At 40.6% G+C, this 21,466-nt stretch overlaps 1 protein-coding gene across 6 annotated transcripts in view; it reads right to left on the minus strand.

Moving 5' to 3' along the window:
* The window catches only part of JMJD1C (jumonji domain containing 1C), a 310,246-nt gene that overhangs the window by 45,997 nt on the left and 242,783 nt on the right, over positions 1-21,466 (minus strand). For all 6 annotated transcript variants that reach the window (XR_012669363.1, XM_048857004.2, XM_048857005.2 and 3 more), the window contains 9 exons: positions 19,499-19,623; positions 18,328-18,471; positions 18,014-18,206; positions 16,244-17,925; positions 10,181-10,353; positions 7,535-9,747; positions 3,974-4,175; positions 681-895; positions 33-185 (listed from right to left, as the gene is read on the minus strand). Coding sequence is in view for 5 of the 6 variants with exons in the window: in XM_048857004.2 (XP_048712961.1) it covers positions 33-185; positions 681-895; positions 3,974-4,175; positions 7,535-9,747; positions 10,181-10,353; positions 16,244-17,925; positions 18,014-18,206; positions 18,328-18,471; positions 19,499-19,623 (5,100 nt within the window). In the remaining variant the exon portion in view is untranslated. The remainder of the gene's footprint in view (positions 1-32; positions 186-680; positions 896-3,973; positions 4,176-7,534; positions 9,748-10,180; positions 10,354-16,243; positions 17,926-18,013; positions 18,207-18,327; positions 18,472-19,498; positions 19,624-21,466) is intronic.

Below are 21,466 nucleotides of genomic sequence, written 5' to 3' on the forward strand. Positions count from 1 at the left end.
ATGGTCTGGTTCATATAAAATTATAAACTGACCTCTAGAACTCTTCCTTTCCTTTGCTTTATAACAATCTAAGCAGACCACAAACCCACATTTTTGGCAGACCCAATGAATGTTAAACAACGTGGCTTCACATGCATCACACATCTCACGGACTCCTCTCACTGCTCTCTTCCAGGCAATTTTGGCTGAAACACAAAGTAAACAGAACAGAAGTATCAAAATTTAAAGGCAAACATCTGTAAACTGTAGCACAGAAATGAATGTTCATCTAAAAATACCAATCATAATTTTCCTCTCAGAAGCAATTACAGAAAGAAAAAATCCAAAACTGATCCTATATACATAAGTCTTCAATATGCACAAATTTGACTTCATTATGACTATTATATAGCAAAATTTGTGTTAAGAATCAATATTTTTCCAAAATAAGAGACAAAATCAATGACAAATACTAAGAGCAAATTTCTGTAGCAAAATACAGAAATAATTATTCCCTCAAACAGGATGTTTGGCACACACGGACAGACAGACTTTCTCAATGCACAATAGTGGCAATGAAAGGATTTAGCATGCAGCTACATTGAATATATGGAGGAATCAAACAGAGAAGCCTAAAACCTGAGCTATAATCTTTCATGTAGAATTATAGAATAACACAAAGAATATTAAGATTTCCTTACCATCTTTCTTCACCCAGGACATGGCTGTTTTCTCAGATGTTACTAGCTGACAAAATTTATCACCTATGATGTCTAAAATGTATTTAGAAGTCTCTAGGTCCACTTCATCATCTTCATAATTGTCATGTGTCCACAAACTCATTGCATCATCATCATATTGGTCAGGAGAAGAGAAACCATCTATCCTAACAACTCCATTCTTACTAAAAGACAACCTAAAAAATGGAAACAAATAGTTTAACTATACACCTCATCATACTTTACACTCTAAGCCAGTGGTTCTCAAACTAGGGCCATCACGTGTTCAGGGAAAGCCCCTGGTGGGCCGGGCCAGTTTGTTTACCTGCTGCATCCACAGGTTCGGCCAAACACGGCTCCCACTGGCCGCGGTTCACCGCTCCAAGCCAGTGGGGGCTGCAGGAAGGGCAGCCAGCACTATCCCTCAGCCCGTGCCGCTTCCCGCAGGCCCCATTGGCCTAGAGCGGCAAACCATGGCCAGTAGGAGCCGCGATCGGCCGAACCTGCGGATGCGGCAGGTAAACAAACCGGCCCAGCCTGCCAGGGGCTTTCCCTGAACACGTGACGGCCCTAGTTTGAGAACCACTGCTCTAAGCTTTGTTTGCTGTTATTAAAAACCATTTTAACAAACATGTCTGTTTGCAGACTGCATATATTGTGCAATACTAATATAAAAGAATACTGACCAGGTTAATCAGGTTCAATCTTTGCAGTAGCAAACACATATACCCTTTCTTTCCTCCTCCCTATCCCTGCATTTTTTTTTTTTTTTTTTTTGGAACACTTAAGTGAATCTGATGTTCCATCAAGAGAGGAACTAATAGTACTGGCTTCATCCAAGCTTTCTTCTACAGTTTTGTCAATACCCCTTCATTTTTGATCTGCAATGCCTCTTTTGTTTCAATCCTGTTTCCTCTCTGGAGTGGAGACTGATAATTGTATGAAACTGAATTGTTATTTTAAGATGTAGATTAAGAGACTTGGATGAAACCAAATTCATATTTTCACATGACCTAAACCAGAAACCTCAATACAAGTCCTCCAGATTTGAAAAAAGGCCAGCATTAACTTTAAAGCAAACAGGAAAAACATGTTTTCTGTAGAACAAATTCTGCTGCTACAAAGTTCAGTTTTAAGAAGAAATAATGAGGAAATTCTGAAGCTAAAGAATAACTGCTCAGGTAAATCTTTTGTTCGATCCAATTTACTTGACTCTCCCTTTAACATTTATCACCACATAAGCTGCTAAACTGATGCTAATGTAAGGCATTTCTCTCTTTTTTTTGCCAACAAAGTTTTGGTCTAATTCATTTCTCTGATTCTCACAGGCCGGCTGACAGTGATCACTCAGTCCGTGACTATTTTCTGTATATTAACACTCCTGCCAGTCAAATGAAAAAGGATCTCAAAACTGAACTTTCGTTTCTACATGGCAGCACAGATCATTACTTCTAGGCAATCAGGTCAGCTAATTTCTTACCTTTGAAATGCCTAAAATTTGTATGGTGTCCTACTTTGGATCATTTTAATTAAAAAACCATTTAAAATATTTTCTAAGTAGTTGTAATGGTCTCTCAGTAAACCTGTATCAAAGCAGTATTGTTGAACAATATAATCCCTTATAATACAGAATATTTTACACTACTTTAGCTATAAACAGATACATATATGAAGTATTTTAATAATATCAGCATCAGTAAAACTCAGTGTCCTACATTCAGAACTGAAGTATAATTTATGACCACTGTTACAGTATCAAAAAGGATTCCCCCCTCCCCACCACACACACACACACCTTAATCCGCAGGTAGCAAAAAGAATCCATTGATTTTATTACAATAAAGCCTGATAAGACTCTTAGCAGTAAAGCAATCTTGATTTTAAATTAGGATCTCATGTCTATGGTAAAATGAAAATAAACTCCACTGATACTACAAAACATTTAAAATTAAAGCTTTTTAAATTAAATGATCAAATTTTAAAATGGTAGCAAAATTGTTCTGTTTTCACTTAACCTCCAATACTCTCTTTCCCAAGGGGAAAAGAACAAATCTAAGGAGAACACAGCAATACTTTTAGTAAGCAGGTCATTGCTGTGTATGTATACTTTAGTACAGAAAAATATTTTAAGTCCAACACTGAAGTAATTTCCTTATGGTCTTATAACTACGGCCTTGCTTACATTACCAAAATCAGTCTGTGTAACAGCAACTGAGTGTTCAAATTCCTATTGAATGAGTCTACATTGGTAAGTATTGCACTTGTACAAGTCAAAACATAGTTTTGCTCTACTTCCACACTAGCATTTGTGATACAGGAAGGCCAGGGGGCAGTGGTAAAGGGGAAATATATAAGCCCTAGGCTAATTAAGGCGTGGCTCCCTGTAGACTAGGGAGGGTTGCTACAGGTTAACTGGAGCACCTGTAGTCAATTAAGCCCTGTCAGGAACCTAATAAAAACCCCAGCTTCAGGCAGTCGAGGAGGAAGGAGAGAGGACTAGAGCTTGGAGGTGTATTGTAAGATTTGAAAGACCAGAGAAACAATGTAAGGGAGACCCTGCCCCAGCAGGGGAGGGAGACTTCCTCCCCCAGCGTCTAGGGACCGAAGGTTCCCCACCCAAGGGGGAAGTGGTTAAGAACCCACAGGGGTTGAGAAGGGCTAGGGCTCAGACTGAGGAACAAACCCAGACCCCTCCCCCACTTCCCTCCTCTACCACGTTCCCGGGCAACTAGTGGGGACCGTGGTGGCCCAAGAGCAGGGGCAAGGGGTGGCGTCTTAGCCCCCCTGCCAAGAAAAGCACAGGACCCACCATACTAACATCAGCCATCTAGCCACACATTATATTGCACCAATTGTTGTACAATGTATTCTGGGCATTCTTCTTCTGCATTGGTAGGCCAAAGGCAATTGTAAGAAGAAGGGGTCAAATTCTGACTGTTGATTAGGTAAACTCCCATAATCATACCCTGAGGGGTATTACTAGAATTGAGTGATTTGTGTGTGAATTCAAGGCTCTTTCCCACCAATTTAAGGACAGATTAATGATTTCTCTCTCTACTCTAGGCTAGACTGAAGAAACACTACTGCATCTTTTTTCTGCCTCAGGAAGGCTGGTTAGCTGTTCAGATGTCTTTGGTATAATGCTGCAGTTTTACACAAAGCCCACCTCTTTCAACCTACAACAATGCCAATACACAAAAGGAACTGAGAAATAAACACAATCATAAGAAAGGGTTTTTTAAAAACAAAAACATTTAAAAAAATAGTGAACTTACCGACGAAAGTAATAAAATCTACAAAATACTGGCGAGTGAGTTGGTTCTTCACCTTTCTTACTTCTAATGAGTCTACATTCTCTGCATTTCTGCAGATTAGGCCCTATTTCAGAGCAAGAGTCATCCTGCAGAAAGGATTCTCCAGTTTGCTTCAGCTTCTTTACTTTGCGCCAGTCTTTTAATACTGAACGAGGTATTCCAGCTGCAAAAACAACAAAAACTTAAGGCAAGAGAAATTTACAAATTATCTATATGTAGAACTCAATAGGAACAGTAAACCTTCAGCATTTCTGAAGTCAAGCCACTTTTATTTGATGCCTAACTTTAAGCATCCAAGTTTGAAAAATTTGGCTACAAATCTAACGTTCTGTAGACAAAACTGCTGTTAACCATTTTATTGATGATTTAAATAGCACATATGTAAACCAAATGTACTTTTCTCTTGTATTTGGTATGTCATTTTGGTAGATATTCCACAGAAAAATGCAGCCACAACACATGATTATTCCAGGACAGTAATGGGATTCAATACCAAGGAGAGTTAAATACATATGATTACTTTAGTGCAGTTCTATTTAAAGTAACTGGAATTTAAACAATTTGCTAATTATTCACAAGGAAGAACAGAATCCAGCTCACTGGGTTTACCGGGCTAACAGGAGCAAAAAGCAGTAAGAACTTATTTTCATCATTTAACTCAGCAGATCTGAAACTGAATACACACACAGGGAGCAGATCTGTTGAGTACACTGCTGCAATTTTCACAATCACATTTCAAAGTAGAAACACAATTTAAATATACACTGCTGTTTAGCCAATCTTTCATTGTAATAACTTTTACAAGCAGTGCTCTGGTGCTAGTGTGCTCCGGCACTTTTTTGGGGAGATAGAATGGTGTTCCACTACTTCGGACAAGGGTGCAATGAAGAGGGGGGTACCCTGCCCCACCCCACACACACACTTTTGGTTGGCTCTGAGTGGAGACCCAGCAGCCACTGCCCCTCCACTCCAGGCCATGCCTGAGATAGCAGCATAGGCAGCCCCATGGCTGGGGACCCCTCTCTAGTACGAGATTCCAGCTGGGGCACCTGAATCCCTACCCATCATGGGATCCCATGCCAGAGTCCTGGTGCTGCAGGCTGAAAGGACAGGCCACAGCACTTCTCTGAGCGCCCTGCCATAAGAGGGTCAACAGCTGGGGGATACTGTGCAACACCAGGGCCTCCCATTGAGGCTGGGAAGTGCTGGGCGTCCATGAGGCATGAGGTCCTGGGTGGCAAGCTGCCTGCATTGCTGTCCTAAGCATGGCCAGGAGCAGAAGTGGCAGCTGCTGCACCTTACCTAAGAGCTGGACAGGTGTGTGGAAGGGAGGCTTTCCCCTCTTCATTGCAACCCTGTCCCTTCCCCTATGTGGTCAGTGCAGCTGGCACCACTTTTTCCCCCAAAGGCTGAGAATGAGGGGAGTGCCCTTTACCACTGTATAGGCTGAAGGGTCCTGGCAGGAGTATAAAGCCTCATCCCAATCCTCCTCTGCTGCCCGTGACTGAGTGAACCCATAGCATTGTCAGCAGGCTCCAAGGGAGAAGTGAGTTCTAGCACGTCTTTTTTTAGGATTCAAGCGCGGTTTAAAAATGGAATTAGTTTTATCTGCACAAAGAGATGGGGTATCTATCAGTGCAAATTGCCTTTACTCCTGAAAGTCCATATCCTGTGGAAATGGGCAAAACTTGCACATTAGATACTGGATGGTTCAAATGTTAGGGTGCTAACATAGGACTGCAGAAACTTGGATTCAGTTCTGTTTCCCACAGATTTCTTGTACAACTTCGACAAATCAGTTTCTCTGTGCCTCAGTTCCCTATCTATAAAATAGGGATAATACTACTCCCCACCTCACAGTCTTGTTGCAGAAATAAATACACTGAAGACTGTGAAGACTCTGATAATAATGTAACACGGTCCAAGTAAGTATCCAAAATGGATAGATATATTAATATCAAATACTAATCTGTTAGAAAGACCATGAGGAGGAGGATGAAGATGATGACTGGAAGGAACAAGACCTGCTATTGCTCAGCCTCCCCTTCCCTGAAATCACAGGAAACTGATGCTATGGGATATGTCCATATTCTAATGCAGAATACTTTGTGCTACAGGGGAAGGTAATTCTTTAAGTCCCCAGTTATCTTGCAGATAGAATACTAGATAAAATATGAAAGGACTCTCCTGTTAAGCCATCTAATCCATGCCCCTATATTAGTACACGATTGTCCTCTACACCAAACCCATAAATGTTATTTCCTTACAGTAGGAGGATCATCCAGCTCTAGTACAACTTATGCACAAATGTGAGATTCAACTTCAGGTCCTGAATTAGTAAAAACTGAATAAGATATAGAAAAAAACTTGAAAGTTACATTCTCTTTGATCCTCCCCTTTGTAAAAAGATTAAAATTAAAGACAAAAGAAGTAGACTAAGTACTGTACCAGCACTTGATCCAGTCCACAGTATCTCCTACAGGTTGCGGAACTGGCAACACTTAACACAAATTAAACCTCAAGCAATTACAGAATCTTTCAATAATATAAGGTTGTGAAACTGAGAAGCCAAGAAATTCAGATAAAGATTAAAATCCATCCTTTGCACCAGCTTAATAAAAATCTTATGAAATGTGATTTAACGGGGGACTTTCACACGAGACCAACGTTGTAAGAAACTGACAATTTTTTTTCTTAAATAAGAAATTAGACATTCATAAGCAATAAGATACATTTTATTTCAAACTTTACTTAAATAAGGTCTTTTCTGCTTCTAGACGAGTTTCTATTTCCTGCAAAGTTTAGTCGCAATCCAGTATCTCTGACAATACCACACCATCCGAGTCAAATTCCAAGTTTATTCTTCATTCCCTTAGATCGAAAGGGTGGTACTGCAGTAGAGGCAGTATGCTCAGCACCTGAGGCGGCAGACTAGAAGGGGCTCTCTCACACTTCTCTCTAAAGTACCTTTTTTTTTTTTTTACCCCAAATGTAAAGCCACATCAACAGAATGCCCTGAAGAAACTGCCCTTAGTCTTCTTGTCAGAGGAAGAAATAAGGTATGGCAATAAAAATGACCCCTCAAATGGAAGCCCACTACCCCAAAAATACAGATGTTAACATTGTCTTGGGCTGAAGTTTTTATTCATTTTTTAAAATTGGTATGACTGACCCAAGTGTGACTGCAAACATACTGGTGTTGACACTTTATGACAGAGCATGTGTACATCAGTTTGTTTACTTTAAATTGAGAGGCTTATGTACATTTTCAAACCAAGAAATAGTTTGTGCTAATACATATATACACATAATAAAAGATGAATTTCTCAAATTAAAACATTAGAGATGAGGTCGGAATTGGTGAATCTGCAGGCCTACCAACCTCTGACACTGCCCCTTTAAGCTCTATTCTCATTCAGGTACTATCATATCACAAACCCTCCATTTATTAATAGTATTGTAATTCACAAATGTCCATCTATTTTCTTATCTTTTCTAATTCAGATCAACTGATATACTTACTGCTGTTACTGCTGCTCTGTAACTTCAACTTGCTTCTTTCTTTGGCACTCCTGCTAAGAACACCATTGGGTTTTACTTCTTCCTCTGTATCACCCTTTTTCTTTTGCAAATCATTTTGTTTCTTTTTGTAAGTTGGCTTAGGCTGCCGTTTAGTCCTTTGCTCTGACTTGCTCTCACTTTCATCAGAGTCTCCACATTCAGAGCCAGATTCGTAAGTCCTTTTTGCTTTTCTTCTTGTGTGTTTATCTTCTTTCACAAATTTATCTGCTAGGATTGTACTATCTATGTTATTTTGTAAATCACTAGATGTAGAAGCTATTAAATTGACAGTACATGGTTTAATAATTTCTGATACATAATTCCCTGAATTCTCTTTTTTATTAGTGTTTTTATCTTCTTCTGAATGTCTAGTAAGCCAAGCCTTTTTCAGTTTTGTGTGGTAGTTCAGCTGACTTGTCTGGGAAGCCTGCCCATTGCCTACACAGTTGGCTTTGTTTATTGTATTGCAGACGATAGCACTGTCTAGGGAAATGGAGGCTGGAAATGTCTGATTTTTCACAGTATTGGACTCAATCTCACTGGCATTACTACTTTTAAATTGAGCTGCAGCCAATGCTGCCTTGTGCTTTTTCAAATGGATAAAATCAGTTGGGCCAGAAAATCCAGAGTTGGGCTGAATGGCACTTCCTGTCTTGCCACTGGCTGGTGTAATTGGAGCTGTGGTACTGACCTTGCTTTCTTGTGTCTGTGCCACTACCTGACTTACTGTTCTAGAGGAGGTACATTCCAGTGGTGTGCAGGCCAAAACTGTGTTTGATAAAGAATAAGTCACTTCTGAACTACCCCAGCTTGAAACACCGGTAGTTGTGGCTGCAGATGTGGTTACATCTGTTTTGGTACTGCATACTATAGTTGTGGTAGGTGTGACAGAACTGGGAATGCTGCCTTGTGAGACAGACGGAAAGTTCTTTTCATAATGTGTGTGTGTAGTCTCTGAGTTCATATTTGGCAGAATTATTCTTCCAGTGTCTCTGGCTTCCACAGGTTTTACGCATTCTGTTTGATTTGTCCCAGTTGAAGAAGATCTTTCATTAACTCGATCTTTGGGAGCTGACTGCATTCCTGGCATACTATCATATTTTGTACTAGAAGGTGGACGTACAATGACAGATGCTGTGGCAGATTGCGTTTTTCCACTGGTTCGCTCAACATGCCATTCAACTTTTTCGTTGTTTGGGGCATTATTAGATTTCCAAATATCTGATAAATTCTGGTCAGAAGTGCTTTTGTACATTGTTTGCGCTTCCTTAGGTTCAGGTACTAAAGTTGGTGGTTTTTGTAATTCTTGGATTTTGCCACCAGCATTAACTGGCTGCACTGGTGTTAGGGTTGGAGGTGAAAGACTGCTATAGCTGCTTTCCTTTCTCTCCAGGTTTTGATGAACTGGAGGGTGAAACACTGGTGCTCTGTGTAAGGCAGGCATGCTTCGGAGAGTATTTGAAGATGAAACTGACAACTGAGTAGGGCTTCTGCAGTCACTTCTAAAAGAATTTACAGAGTGAGATGTCACTTGATGGGAAAGCTGCTCTGTTATCTTGCTTACCGAACCTTCACCCTCTGGTTGATGCTTAATCAAAGGTGGAGGTTTTGAAAGAGATGAAATAAAAGAAGTGAGAGACTGGGGATTAGCTGCTGTTGAAAGACAACTATTCTGTTTATCGACATACAAACTTGAAACTTCCTTAGATGGGTAGGATCTTGGTGGTTCGTTCACTACACTGTTTGACAAGGTGGTGAAATAGTTACTTTGTGGCAAACTCTGTGGTGCTGAATGCTTGATTTTATAAAGTTCTGACACAGAACGCTCTGGTTCTTTGTCATGTTTCACTGCATAGCTTTTGGGGCTAGAAGACGATAATGGCGTTACTCTAGAATAATTCTCTCTCTCACCCTCAAGAGCCTTGATTTTAGCTGTAAAAGGAGCAACTTCAATACTCTCTTGAAGTATCCGTCTATGTTCTTCTTTATATTTGCTTAGTCGCTCTCCAGTCTCTTGAGGTGGCTTCTGCAATTGACTCAACATTGGGTCCACAAAATGTCTGTGCAAATGACTCTCTTTTGCAGTCTGTGTTCTGCTATGTTCCAGATCAGTCTTTACAGGTGCAGTTGTAACAGAACGTAAAGGTTCAATAAATGCTTTCCTCTCCAATTCTCTGTATGAAAGAAGTTAAAACAGATTAAATTTTGTTACAAACGTACTACAATACGCTAACAGAATTTAAGGGACCCATCCTTCAACTCTCAAACAAAATGATCTATTAACACAAAATAAAGCTGATGAATTTCTTTATTCTAGGTAAAATTTTCAAAAGCTTCTATGTGCCTTAGGAACTTAAGTTCCATTGAAAGTCAATGTGCCTCAGTTCGAAAATAGGATTTAGGCACCTAAACCACTTCAGCTCTTTTGAAAATGTTACTTACTATTTGAAAGCATATTTTGTCACACTTTTACATATGCCAGGCCATACATTTTTACAAGTGAATTGAAACGAAGGTAAATGAAAACAAGCTACTGAACTTGACAGTCTCATACTGTAAACATTAGCTTATACATCAGTTTAATGATTTAGACAATGGTGAACTTACTCTTTGTGATGATCTACTATATTTTTGGACAATGGTGGACTAGAATGTGTTGTCAATTTGAGTGGCCGATGCGGATCTGCACTGGATGGTCTTACAGGAATGTGACTCAGTAACCCAAGACTGTCAGCTGAGGTCACAGGGGTGGGTTGGTGTAACCAAGGGCTGGGAGTATTCTGTTAACAGCAACAAAATCAGACTTCAAAGTTATCACAGGAACCAAAGCACAGCATCATCATCATACCTTTTCTTAAAATCTTACCAACGAACAGAGAGTAAGTTATATACTTTACCACAACAAATCATATACTTTTTTCCCCCAAGTTTTTGAGGCATATTTGGATAGAGTAGGGATATCTGAGTATGCCACTGACTTGGTTTATAGCGTATAAAAATGCTTACATTTTCCACATGTATTCTGAGATAGGTTTGATTCTCAAATACCAAGCTTGATCATTTTACAATTTCAACTCAGGGCCTCTCTTTAAACAACTTCCTTAAAACTAACAAACCACTGACAGTTTAATAAGTGTAAGTTCAATTATTAGTTAATTTGTTGAATGATCAGTGTTCAAATATTTTCTTTGAAAATAAGGTTTAATATTTCTTGGGACTATCTTTCAAGTGTAAATATAAAACAAAAGAATAAGCCTTCCCTTTTCTTACCATTTTTCTCCATGCTACAAATGATTAACTATCGATAAGCCTAGGCAACCTGTTATATTTAGCCAAATTGTTTTACACAACTCAATCACACAATTAGTACAGTACTATTAAAACTACAAACTATGTTAAGGAAATCTTAAGGTTGTGTAGCTAAGTATTCAAAAGTTAGGAAATACAAAATTTAAGTGTGAATATACAATTTTAACTCTACCTCCTTGCTTGAATGCATTATGATAATCTTTATTTGAAAACTAGTGTAGGCTGTTTTAAATGAAGTTGATAACTTATGTAAAATTAATGATGACTTGTTACCTTGGAGACAGAAGTGTCTATGATAGAAACATTTTTATACTGAAATATAGCATAAGGTGTCGTAATTAATAATTGTATCATAATGCACACAAGGGAGTAGATTTGCATGTGAAACCCTTAATTCTCACTTCTGAGCACTTCACTATGAAACCCAAAAGGTTGCTTTAACGTAGTAATGTTTCTGAGGAAATCAAAAAAGGTCGCTGGGGCCTAAGGTCTCTGTAAGCTGAGCAGTTGTGCAGCAGCCTATTTAGCGCCACACAGACGCTCAGGGAACCTGCCTGGGGAGCTGACCTGGCCAGGGGGAGGGGCACCACTCCCCCAGCTCCAACCTAGCCTGGCCCCCAACCTGCTGTGACCAGGGGGGCGGCGACCCAGCCCCGGCCCGCACTTTTCGCGGCCAGGGCATCCCTCCTCCCAGCCCCAACTCTGCTGCGGCCAGGGCACCCAAATCTGCCACAGTGCACCACCCCCGGCCCCAACTCTGCCACAACCAGGGCACCTGAACCTGCTGCAGAGTCCCTCCCGCAGCCCCAATTCTGCCACAGCCCGGACCTACTGCGGCCAGGGCACCCCTCCCCAAGCCCGAATCTGCTATGACACCCCTCCCCTGGCCCGGACCTGCCAGAGCCGGGCCACCTATCTTGTGGCCCCAGCCCTGGAGCTGCCGCACCGGGGAGAGCCGCCTCTCCCTTCCCCCCTCAAGCCCAGGTGCTGCTGTGGGGAGAGAGAGCTGGGGGGTCCTCTCTCTCCAGCAGAGCTGCAGAGCACCCTCCTGCACCCCAAACCCCTCATCCCCGGCCCCACCCCAGAGCCTGCACTCCCAGCCAGAGCCCTCACACTCCTGCCCCACAACCCTGTGCCCCAACCCTGAGCCCCTCATCCCTGGCCCCACCCCATCACATCACCTCCATATTGGTGCACATAACAAAATTCATTCCGCACATGGGTGGGGAAAATTAGAGGGAACTCTGGCTGGGGCTGTAACTAGAAGACAACAGTCAGCACAAAACAATTGCTGTTATCAATATAATTAAGAAACTGAATACCTGCAGACCAATAGACTTCAGAGTCCTAAGTGAAATTAGTTTATTTTTCTATACCTTCATTACAGGTGAAGCTGACAGAGACACCTACAGTTCAGATTGCCTTCGTCTTTCCCTCATGAGGCCTTTTTTTTAACTGCTTATGACTTGGCCAAACTTTAATCACTTGATATTTTCCAGCCAGGTGTCTGCCTTAGACTGAACTATTTGGAAAAAGGCTCAGCTACAATAGTTCAGCCATTTCTAAGAATGAGTATCAGAAAAAGGAAGATGTTTTGCCCATGTTAAAATATTCTTACACAAACACTGGGAAGCTCAAGCACCCTACATGTTGTGAGGCAGGAACTTAAAATTCGGTAGGGAGGTTGCCCTAGTGTTAGGGACTTGCCTGTTGCTACCCCTGTGAAAAGCAAAATTAGACTGTAATATAAGCCTCTGAAAATCAGATTGTTCAACAGAAGTTTGATAAAGACTGGAAGCATTGCTCTCCAAAGGTTTCAACTGAACTGAGCACATTCCTACATCCGAACTGAACTGAGCATGCTGCATCCCAGGTGGCAGAGGCTGAGCAAGCCTTTTTACGCAATTGCTACACCTGGTTGCCAGGGGACACTGTAGCATCAGTCACTGAACTAAACAGTGATGCTGTTGAAACCATCTCAATCCTTCCTCTGCTAGCACTCAGGAAGCATGAAGGAGAAGAAATAATCAGTCTGACTCACATGCCAAGGGGTGGGGAGCAGAGGAGACGGCAGGGAGAGGTGCCAGGGTTGTGTCTCAATAGGAGCAGGGGGTGAGGGACAGAAGCCAGGAGTGTACATGGACAGGAAAAGAGGGGGACAGTGAGGAACACAGGTGGACAAAGGCCAAAGAGTTTATAACCATTGGCGCACACTTCCCTACAGAACCTAGAACTGAACCAGAGTTTCTTGAGTCTCAACATTCCTCTACTATCTACCAAACAGCTGTGAAATCCACTGGCAAAATGAGTGTCTTATCCCCTTAACAACGTAAGAACATAAGAATGGACATACTGGGTCAGACTAATGGTCCATCTAGCCTAGTATCCTGTCTTCCAACAGCGGCCAGTGCCAGGTGCTTCAGAAGCAATGAACAGAACAGGACAATTATCGAGTGATTCATCTAGTCCCAGCTTCTGGCAATGAGAGTTTTAGGGACACCAAGAGCATGGGGCTGCATCCCTGACCACCTTGGCTAATAGCCATTGATGAACCTATCCTCCATGAACTTATCTAATTCTTTTTCGAACCCAGTTTTATTTGGGCCTTCACAACATCCCCTGGCAGTGAGTTCCACAGGCCGACTGTGCGTTGTGTGAAGAAGTGCTTCGTTTTGTTTGTTTTAAACCTGCTGCTTATTAATTTCATTGGGTGACCTCTTGTTCTTGTGTTATGTGAAGAGGTAAATAAGACTTCCTTATTCTCTTTCTCCACACCAATCATGATTTTATAGACCACTAGCAAAATCATCGCTGTTCTAAGAGGAACGATACCAGTCTTTTTACCTTTTCCTCAAATAGAGGCTATTTCATACCCCTAATCATTTTTGCTGCCCTTCTCTGTACTTTTTCCAACTCTAGAATATCTTCTTGGAGATGGAGCAACCAGAACTCATACAGTATTCAAAAGGGTAGGTTTACATAGCGGCATTATGATATTTTCTGTCTCACTAGCTATCCTTTTCCTAATGGTTTTTGACTACTGCTGCACATTGAGCAGATGTTTTCAGAGAACTATCCATGATGACTCCAAGATCTCATTCTTGAGTGGTAACAACTAATTTAGACCCCATCATTTTAATGTATAGTTGGAATTATGGTTTCCAATATGCATTACTTTGCACCAATCAATATTGAATTTAATCTGCTATTTTGTTGCCCATTCACCCAGTTTTGTGAGACACCTTTGTAACTCTTTTCAGTGAATTTTGGCCTTAACTCTCTTGAGCAATTTTCTATAGTCTGCAAACTTTGCCATCTCACTGTTTACCTCCTTTTCCAGATCATTTATGAGTACGTTGAATGGCACTGGTCCCAGTACACATCCTTGAGGGATTCAGCTATTTACCTCTCTCCACTGTGAAAACTGACCATTTATCCCTTCCCTCTCATCCCATAACTGCTTATTTTGCCTAGGAGCCTTTGGTGTGGGACCTTGTCAAAGGCCTTCTGAAAGTTCAAGTACACTATATCCTGGGCACACTATCCCTGGGAGAGGGGAAGCCAAGGGCACACTCAGAGTCTGCTCTGCAACCAATAGGGAATGAGATGCCATTCCCTGGGAGCTCAGGAGAGGTGAGAAGCCATTTTGGAACAGTCTGCAGTGAGCCAGGGAAAGCAACACTGGCTGTGTGGGGGGCTGGTGACTCCCAGGTCTGCATGCAGGGTTCCTTTTGAGAACTGGCCTTTGGGGACCTGAAAGCAAGATCCCTCAAGTTTGACCCTTTCCCTCTCCAGAGTGACTCCCAGTTTATAGAGTTTTGGTGGGAAAACTTTCCTCAGCCAGGCTGAGGAACCAAATGAATAGGGGGCACTACATTTTTGTAGCCTCTCTAATCTCCCTGAGCATTTCACAATCATCGTCACCATCCTGGGCCAAAAGAAATCTGATGAGGTTCAATAAGGATAAGTGCAGGGTCCTGCACTTAGGACGGAAGAACCCAATGCACAGCTACAGACTAGGGACCGAATGGCTAGGCAGCAGTTCTGCGGAAAAGGACCTAGGGGTGACAGTGGACGAGAAGCTGGATATGAGTCAGCAGTGTGCCCTTGTTGCCAAGAAGGCCAATGGCATTTTGGGATGTATAAGTAGGGGCATAGCGAGCAGACTGAGGGACGTGATCGTTCCCCTCTATTCGACATTGGTGAGGCCTCATCTGGAGTACTGTGTCCAGTTTTGGGCCCCACACTTCAAGAAGGATGTGGATAAATTAGAGAGAGTCCAGCGAAGGGCAACAAAAATGATTAGGGGTCTGGAACACATGAGTTATGAGGAGAGGCTGAGGGAGCTGGGATTGTTTAGCCTGCAGAAGAGAAGAATGAGGGGGGATTTGATAGCTGCTTTCAACTACCTGAAAGGGGGTTCCAAAGAGGATGGCTCTAGACTGTTCTCAATGGTAGCAGATGACAGAACGAGGAGTAATGGTCTCAAGTTGCAGTGGGGGAGGTTTAGATTGGATATTAGGAAAAACTTTTTCACTGAGAGGGTGGTGAAACACTGGAATGCGTTACCTAGGGAGGTGGTAGAATCTCCTTCCTTAGAGGTTTTTAAGGTCAGGCTTGACAAAGCCCTGGCTGGGATGATTTAACTGGGAATTGGTCCTGCTTCGAGCAGGGGGTTGGACTAGATGACCTTCTGGGGTCCCTTCCAACCCTTATATTCTATGATTCTATGATCCTGGTCAGGTGGTCAGTACTAGATTCCTCCTGCCTCTCATTATTCAAGCATGGAATTTCTATTCATAGAGATTCTATGGTACAGATTAATTTAAGATTTTTTTAAAGTCCTTGAAGTATCTGGTCCCTGTAGTGAATTGCTACCAGTTATACCATTAATTCAAGTGGTAAAGTTTTGTGCTGTGGATCTATAGGTCCTAACCTTACTGATGACCCAATATAGTTTCACATGATGAAATGTTTATATCTTCAATCTGTATTTTAAAAAACGTAGGAAGTTATGTACAACCACTGCGCCCTCCCCACCCCCAAAACAGCTATGTTAAAAGTCAGTTAAAATTAAAAAAGTCAAGCATGCAAAAGCTAGAAAAGGCCAGAATGAAGGTTGCCAATGCCATCTTAGTTTGGTCCCCCTATTCATGTGCATTATGAAACAGTCATCTTACTGGAACACTCATACTTCTATGCAGTTTTGCCAAGAGCATATAAGAAAAAAAAAAACATTTTCATGGACAACTATTGGGAAATGAGCTAACAATTATTTTTGTAACCACTGTACTTGCGCATACAGGCCAGTGACCTTAAAGTACTATTAAAAGTAATAATTAAGAAAGCAGAATCACTTACCCTTCTTAAAGAAGCCTCAGCATTAACAGGAGTTTCTGGATGGACCCATTTAGAGGAGGGTAGACCAAGTCCTGAGTAAGCATGTGTTCCATTTGGATACTGCCAAATAATTGGATAAAGTCCTATCTGATTATATGAAGCAGAAGGATGAGCTTGTCCAAGAAGATGTGGAGACTGGTGCTGTAACATCTGCTGCTGGTGTGCTAATGCCAAATGGCTTAAGCTGCTGGCATGAGCAGTCTCTAGTCGTGGATGGCCACCTAATAAGGAAGCTGTAGGCACTCCAGGTAACACTGCAGGAAGTAGATGAGGGTGATGAACAGAATGGTGAGATGCAGTACTAAGAGAATGAGTGTTAATAGCAGATAATGGAGTCTGATTTGAAGACCCAGTTAACAGATGGGGTGCACCACTTAATGCAGGATGATGCGTGTTCGGATTTAAACAGGTTCTGTGGGATGAGGAATGAAGAGGATAATTATGCTGATGTAAGTAAGGTGAAATGTGATTAGTTCCTGTTTCTTGACCAATAAGAGTGGGATCCCTGTATACTGTGAAATGTTCATTCTTGTCAATAATAAGAGGACTTTTAGTAGCTTCTAACGCACTAACTCGAGCTGGAACCGGATGAAAACTAGACCTAGGCATATCATGCTCAGTTTTATTTGCTGACCTTGATACTCCAGTAACATGGCTGTTCTGATAACTAACCTTTGACTTCACAGTATCAGGAGATTGGGTGAGTTTAGGCTTAACATCAGGTGAAGAATATGACTTTGTTTTAGGATGATCAACTGAAGTACTAGATTTTGACTTCATAGCATCAGAGGCTGGACTTTGTTTATGTAGTTTACCCTCTTCAGCTAATGAAACTACATTTAATGAAGACACAAATGAGCCATGTTGAACTTTTTCTTTTTCAGGATTTAAATGTTCATTTACTGTCGTTTTCATAATCCCAGACTGTATCAAATCCATTTTACTGACAACATCGCTAACCCAACTTTGATCAGTTTCTCGTTTTCTTACTTCTAGAAAATTTACATTTGTAAATTGATGTTTTAAATTGCTGCCACAGGACACTATTTTCTGAAGTTTCTGCAACCCAAAGGTACTTGCAGCATTTTCCTGGCTCTCCTCATCAGAATTGGTTTCAGTAGTTGCATCACCACCACATTTTGGTGTAGGCGGCCTGGGTACAAACTGCTCATTTGTTAACAATTCCATAGTATTCCGATTTTCTACACTGCACTCTTGAACACGTGCATCACTGGCACTCTGACTATGAAATTTCAGCTGCTCTGCTGGACGGAGTGATTTTTTTTCTTGTAGGTCTAATTCAGCTGACTTTGGTCTTTCTGCATCTTGATGATTTTTATCTGCTTGTATTTCATCCCATGGAGACTGCCTATCTATTAGTGTCTGTTCCTCTACCCCCTCACTACTCTGGGATTTTCCTTCTTCTCCATTTATGTTTGAAGTGTTCTTGCTTTTCAACTCATTCTCTGAATTTTGCTCTGATGAAGAATCTGTTAATCTTTTATTTGAATTTTCTGAGTCACTGCTCTCAGAGTAGTCAGAGATATTGTCTGTCCGCACTCTTTTCATACTTAGTTTCTTTTCATCCTCTTCAGGTTTTCTTCTTTTACTAATGAAGTGTTTATGTTTACTTTTGGGATTTTCTGTAGAGGAGAAAGAAATTATTATTACATTTTTAGTCAGGGACAGTTGTAAGAATTTCTCCCCCTCCCCTTTCAAAAATGCTCCTACCTCCTCGACATATATAATCATATTTTTCTTCCTTCATCTTCTCCTCGTCAGGCATGCTGCTATCTGAGCCTTTCCTTTTATTTGGACGAGCATTCCGTTGTTGATGGTGCTGGTGAGAGTTCTGTTTTGGTGTTGCAGTTTGGGAATTCATGGCTGGTCTGGGACTATTTGCTTGAGCACGTGTATAATGCCCCTAAATATAATCAAATAATTAATTCACCCAACATGATCCTAATTAATCTGTTTAAATACAGATATTCAACATTTACAATAAACCAAAACATCACTTAAGTAGAAAAAGAAAATATATCTACGTGGGCTGTGTTGCTGTTCTGGTTGGAACGAGACCTGCGACGTGATGTGATGCCAATATTTTCACCTTTCAACAAAGAGTGAACAACATCATCTAGAAAGGTCATCTGAACCATAGAAGGATCAACATTCTGTGGTTCTAACACCTGGTTTATTAAAAGAAGAAGAAATCCATAATTAACAGGTTTTTAAACATAGTCTACCCTATATTTCCTACATCAATGTTTGTGCCAAATACATAGTTCATATGGTACACTGAAAAAGTATCCAAAGGAAAGCCCTAGTTCATTTTGACAAGCTAGCCTGTTGTAAGACTTCTCAGTGGAATGGGGAAGCAGCAAAACCCAAGCATTATCATTTTGTGTTCAAGTTAACAGTTTTATTAGACCACTATTACATTGGCTCCTTTTTCCCCCAAGCTGACAATGATAAACTGAAAAGCGATCAAACTCTTGTTAGAGGATGATCATTAAGCAAGTTTTTAAAAACTGAATACAATCTGGCTATAAAGAGAAGAGGAAAGTAACTGGTGAAAGAGAATGGCAAAATGCAGAGCAAGACGACAGATTCATATAAAGAAATTTGCAAGTTAATTACAAAGAATTTGAACATTAAGTTAGACAAACTTGCATACTGACATTTGATTCTGTTGGTCACTTCAAGGAAGACAAGTCATTTACTATATTAACACTAATTCAATACTCCCAGGTTTCTCTTGGAATATAATTCTCCATTTTGCCATGAAAATCCTTGTTTTAAACTTTTAGGAATAGTACCAACTGCAACTGAAAGCTACTAAAATAAATGCTTAATATCACATGACTCAAAGAGATTTTAACTGCTTCTGAAAAAGTTATCACTGGAATGATAGGAAACAAATTCGAAGCAGAGTTGATATTAGAGACTGATTCTTGGTTCTAGATATTAGAGACTGATTCATTTTAAGCATTTCAATAATCAGGTAATGATTATATAAGAGAACCTAAAATCTTAGACGTTGATTTATTGCTTAAATGCATATTGTTTAAACACAACTTTCAGACTAATAAGGGATATACTTGTATCCATTTGAAGAGAACAGCATAATAAATCTAACACCACCACAACACTTTAAAAATATCAAACATTTACATTGGGCATAAAACTTTTCTGAATAAGGGTCATAATATTTACCTGGTCATTCATAACAATCATAGTGCGGGTAAAAAGATCATGATGAGTAATTATACCAGTGAACCACTGGGTGGCAGAATCCTGTCTGTATACTCTCACTCTATAGCCGTTTAAGGAATATGGACCTTTAAAAGGAAAATGTTACAGAAAAACATTGAGAAATTCAGCCAAAAAAATTTTTTTTTGATCATGTAGCATTTATAATACAATGCGCAGGGAATGATTAACAAACCAGATGTGTATCTAGCACACTGGCCAGCCAGTGCATTTTACTTCTGATTCAAAAAGACATTTTGGAATACATGGGAATGTTTAACATGATTTGGTGATTCTAAGGTCAATTATGCGAATGTTTTCAAATAACGGTTTTCTTATCTTACTAACACTTGCTGCATCTGTAAAGACAAATCATGAAAAAAACCGAATCACGAAAGGTAACCATAGAAGAGTAAGCTGAAAGGCAAGAGTGTCACAGCAGATTATATGGACACTGTTGAACAAGCTGATCACATGCTCAGATGCCTTTTCAGGAGAAACAATTTAGATCTCTGTGTTTGGGTTCTGCAGCTGCCAAGTTTGTCCATCACTGACCACAAAGTTTATTTCCACTGAGGTAGTTCAGAAAAGCAAAGTCTCTTCTAGTGGCCCCATAACAAGCTGCAAACGGATGGAAAGAATTGTGTTCTATTTTAAATGAATGATTTAACGGTATATTGCAGGGAGACAAGATTCCAGATTCATAGACGGAGGCAGAAATTGTACTCATTCCTAGAGAAGGAAAAGATCATTCCAGTTGTGTATCATACAGACCTATTTCTTAATTAACATGGATGCTAAAACTTATGCTAAGCTTCTAGCAAAAAGTCTGAGTGTCATTTTGCACAAATAGTTTCACCCAGACCAGTCTCAGTTCATTGCTGGCAGGCATCTATCTGATAATCTCAGAAGAACTCTGAATTTGATCTACAGTGTTAATTCTTGAAATTCTTCCTGTGTGTTTCTTTCTATGGGTGCTGAGAAAGCCTGTGACCAGCTGGAGTGGGAGTACTTCAGACAGATTTTAGTAAAGTTTGGTTTTTTAAAATCAGTTTTGTAGAGGCACACTGGTCCTGTATACTGATCCTTAAGCATCTGCTTTGGTTAATGGCCATCAGTCATTGCCTTTTAATTTGTCTAGGGAATGACACAGGGTTGCCCTTATCCAACTTGTTGGTTGCTTTGGCAATAAAGCCATATGCAAATAAGTGTGAGAAAATCCACTTAGTAAAGGGCATCAAGACATCGTCTGGATTAGAACAGAAAATAGATTGTATGCTGAGGATGTCTTGTCATATTTGGAAGGTATGTATCATTTTGATTTAAAAAGATGTTGATAAGAAAACAGCCAGCAAACCATAACTTTTTGCCGGGTTCTTTGAATATTAATCTGACCCTGAAAAAGTAATGTACGATGTAGTATATTTTAACATTTTATTGTAACTTTAGCTTAATTAAAAAAAAAGAATTGTGCTCTAGTTTTAAAAAGTGTAAACTTGTTAAAGAAATCTTAAACACGATCCTTTAAAAGTATATGCACAGTATCTGAACAAATTCAAGTCCAAAAGAAGGCGATGTACACAACATAGATAAGACTGCTCAGCACTGTCACCCTAAAGCATTAAAAATCATGCCTTCTGCTTTCTGAGGCTATAGGGTTCATGTTTTCAAGCTTTTTCCCACAACCATGCGCATTAGAAATGTATGCCACTCACTTTCATGATCTCTGGGCAGGTCTACACTTAAAATGCTGTTGTAGTGCAGCTGCGCTGCTGTTGCGCTTCGGTGAAGACACGACTATGGTCAAGAGGAGAGCTTCTCCCATTGGCATATTTAATCCACCTCTGCGAGAGACAGTAGATATGTCAACAAGAAAAGCCCTCCTTTCGACACAGCTTTGTCTACTCCGTCCGTTAGGTTGGTACAACTGCG

The sequence above is a fragment of the Caretta caretta genome, chromosome 7 (genome assembly GCF_965140235.1).
Source record: "Caretta caretta isolate rCarCar2 chromosome 7, rCarCar1.hap1, whole genome shotgun sequence".
Taxonomy (NCBI): domain Eukaryota; kingdom Metazoa; phylum Chordata; order Testudines; family Cheloniidae; genus Caretta; species Caretta caretta.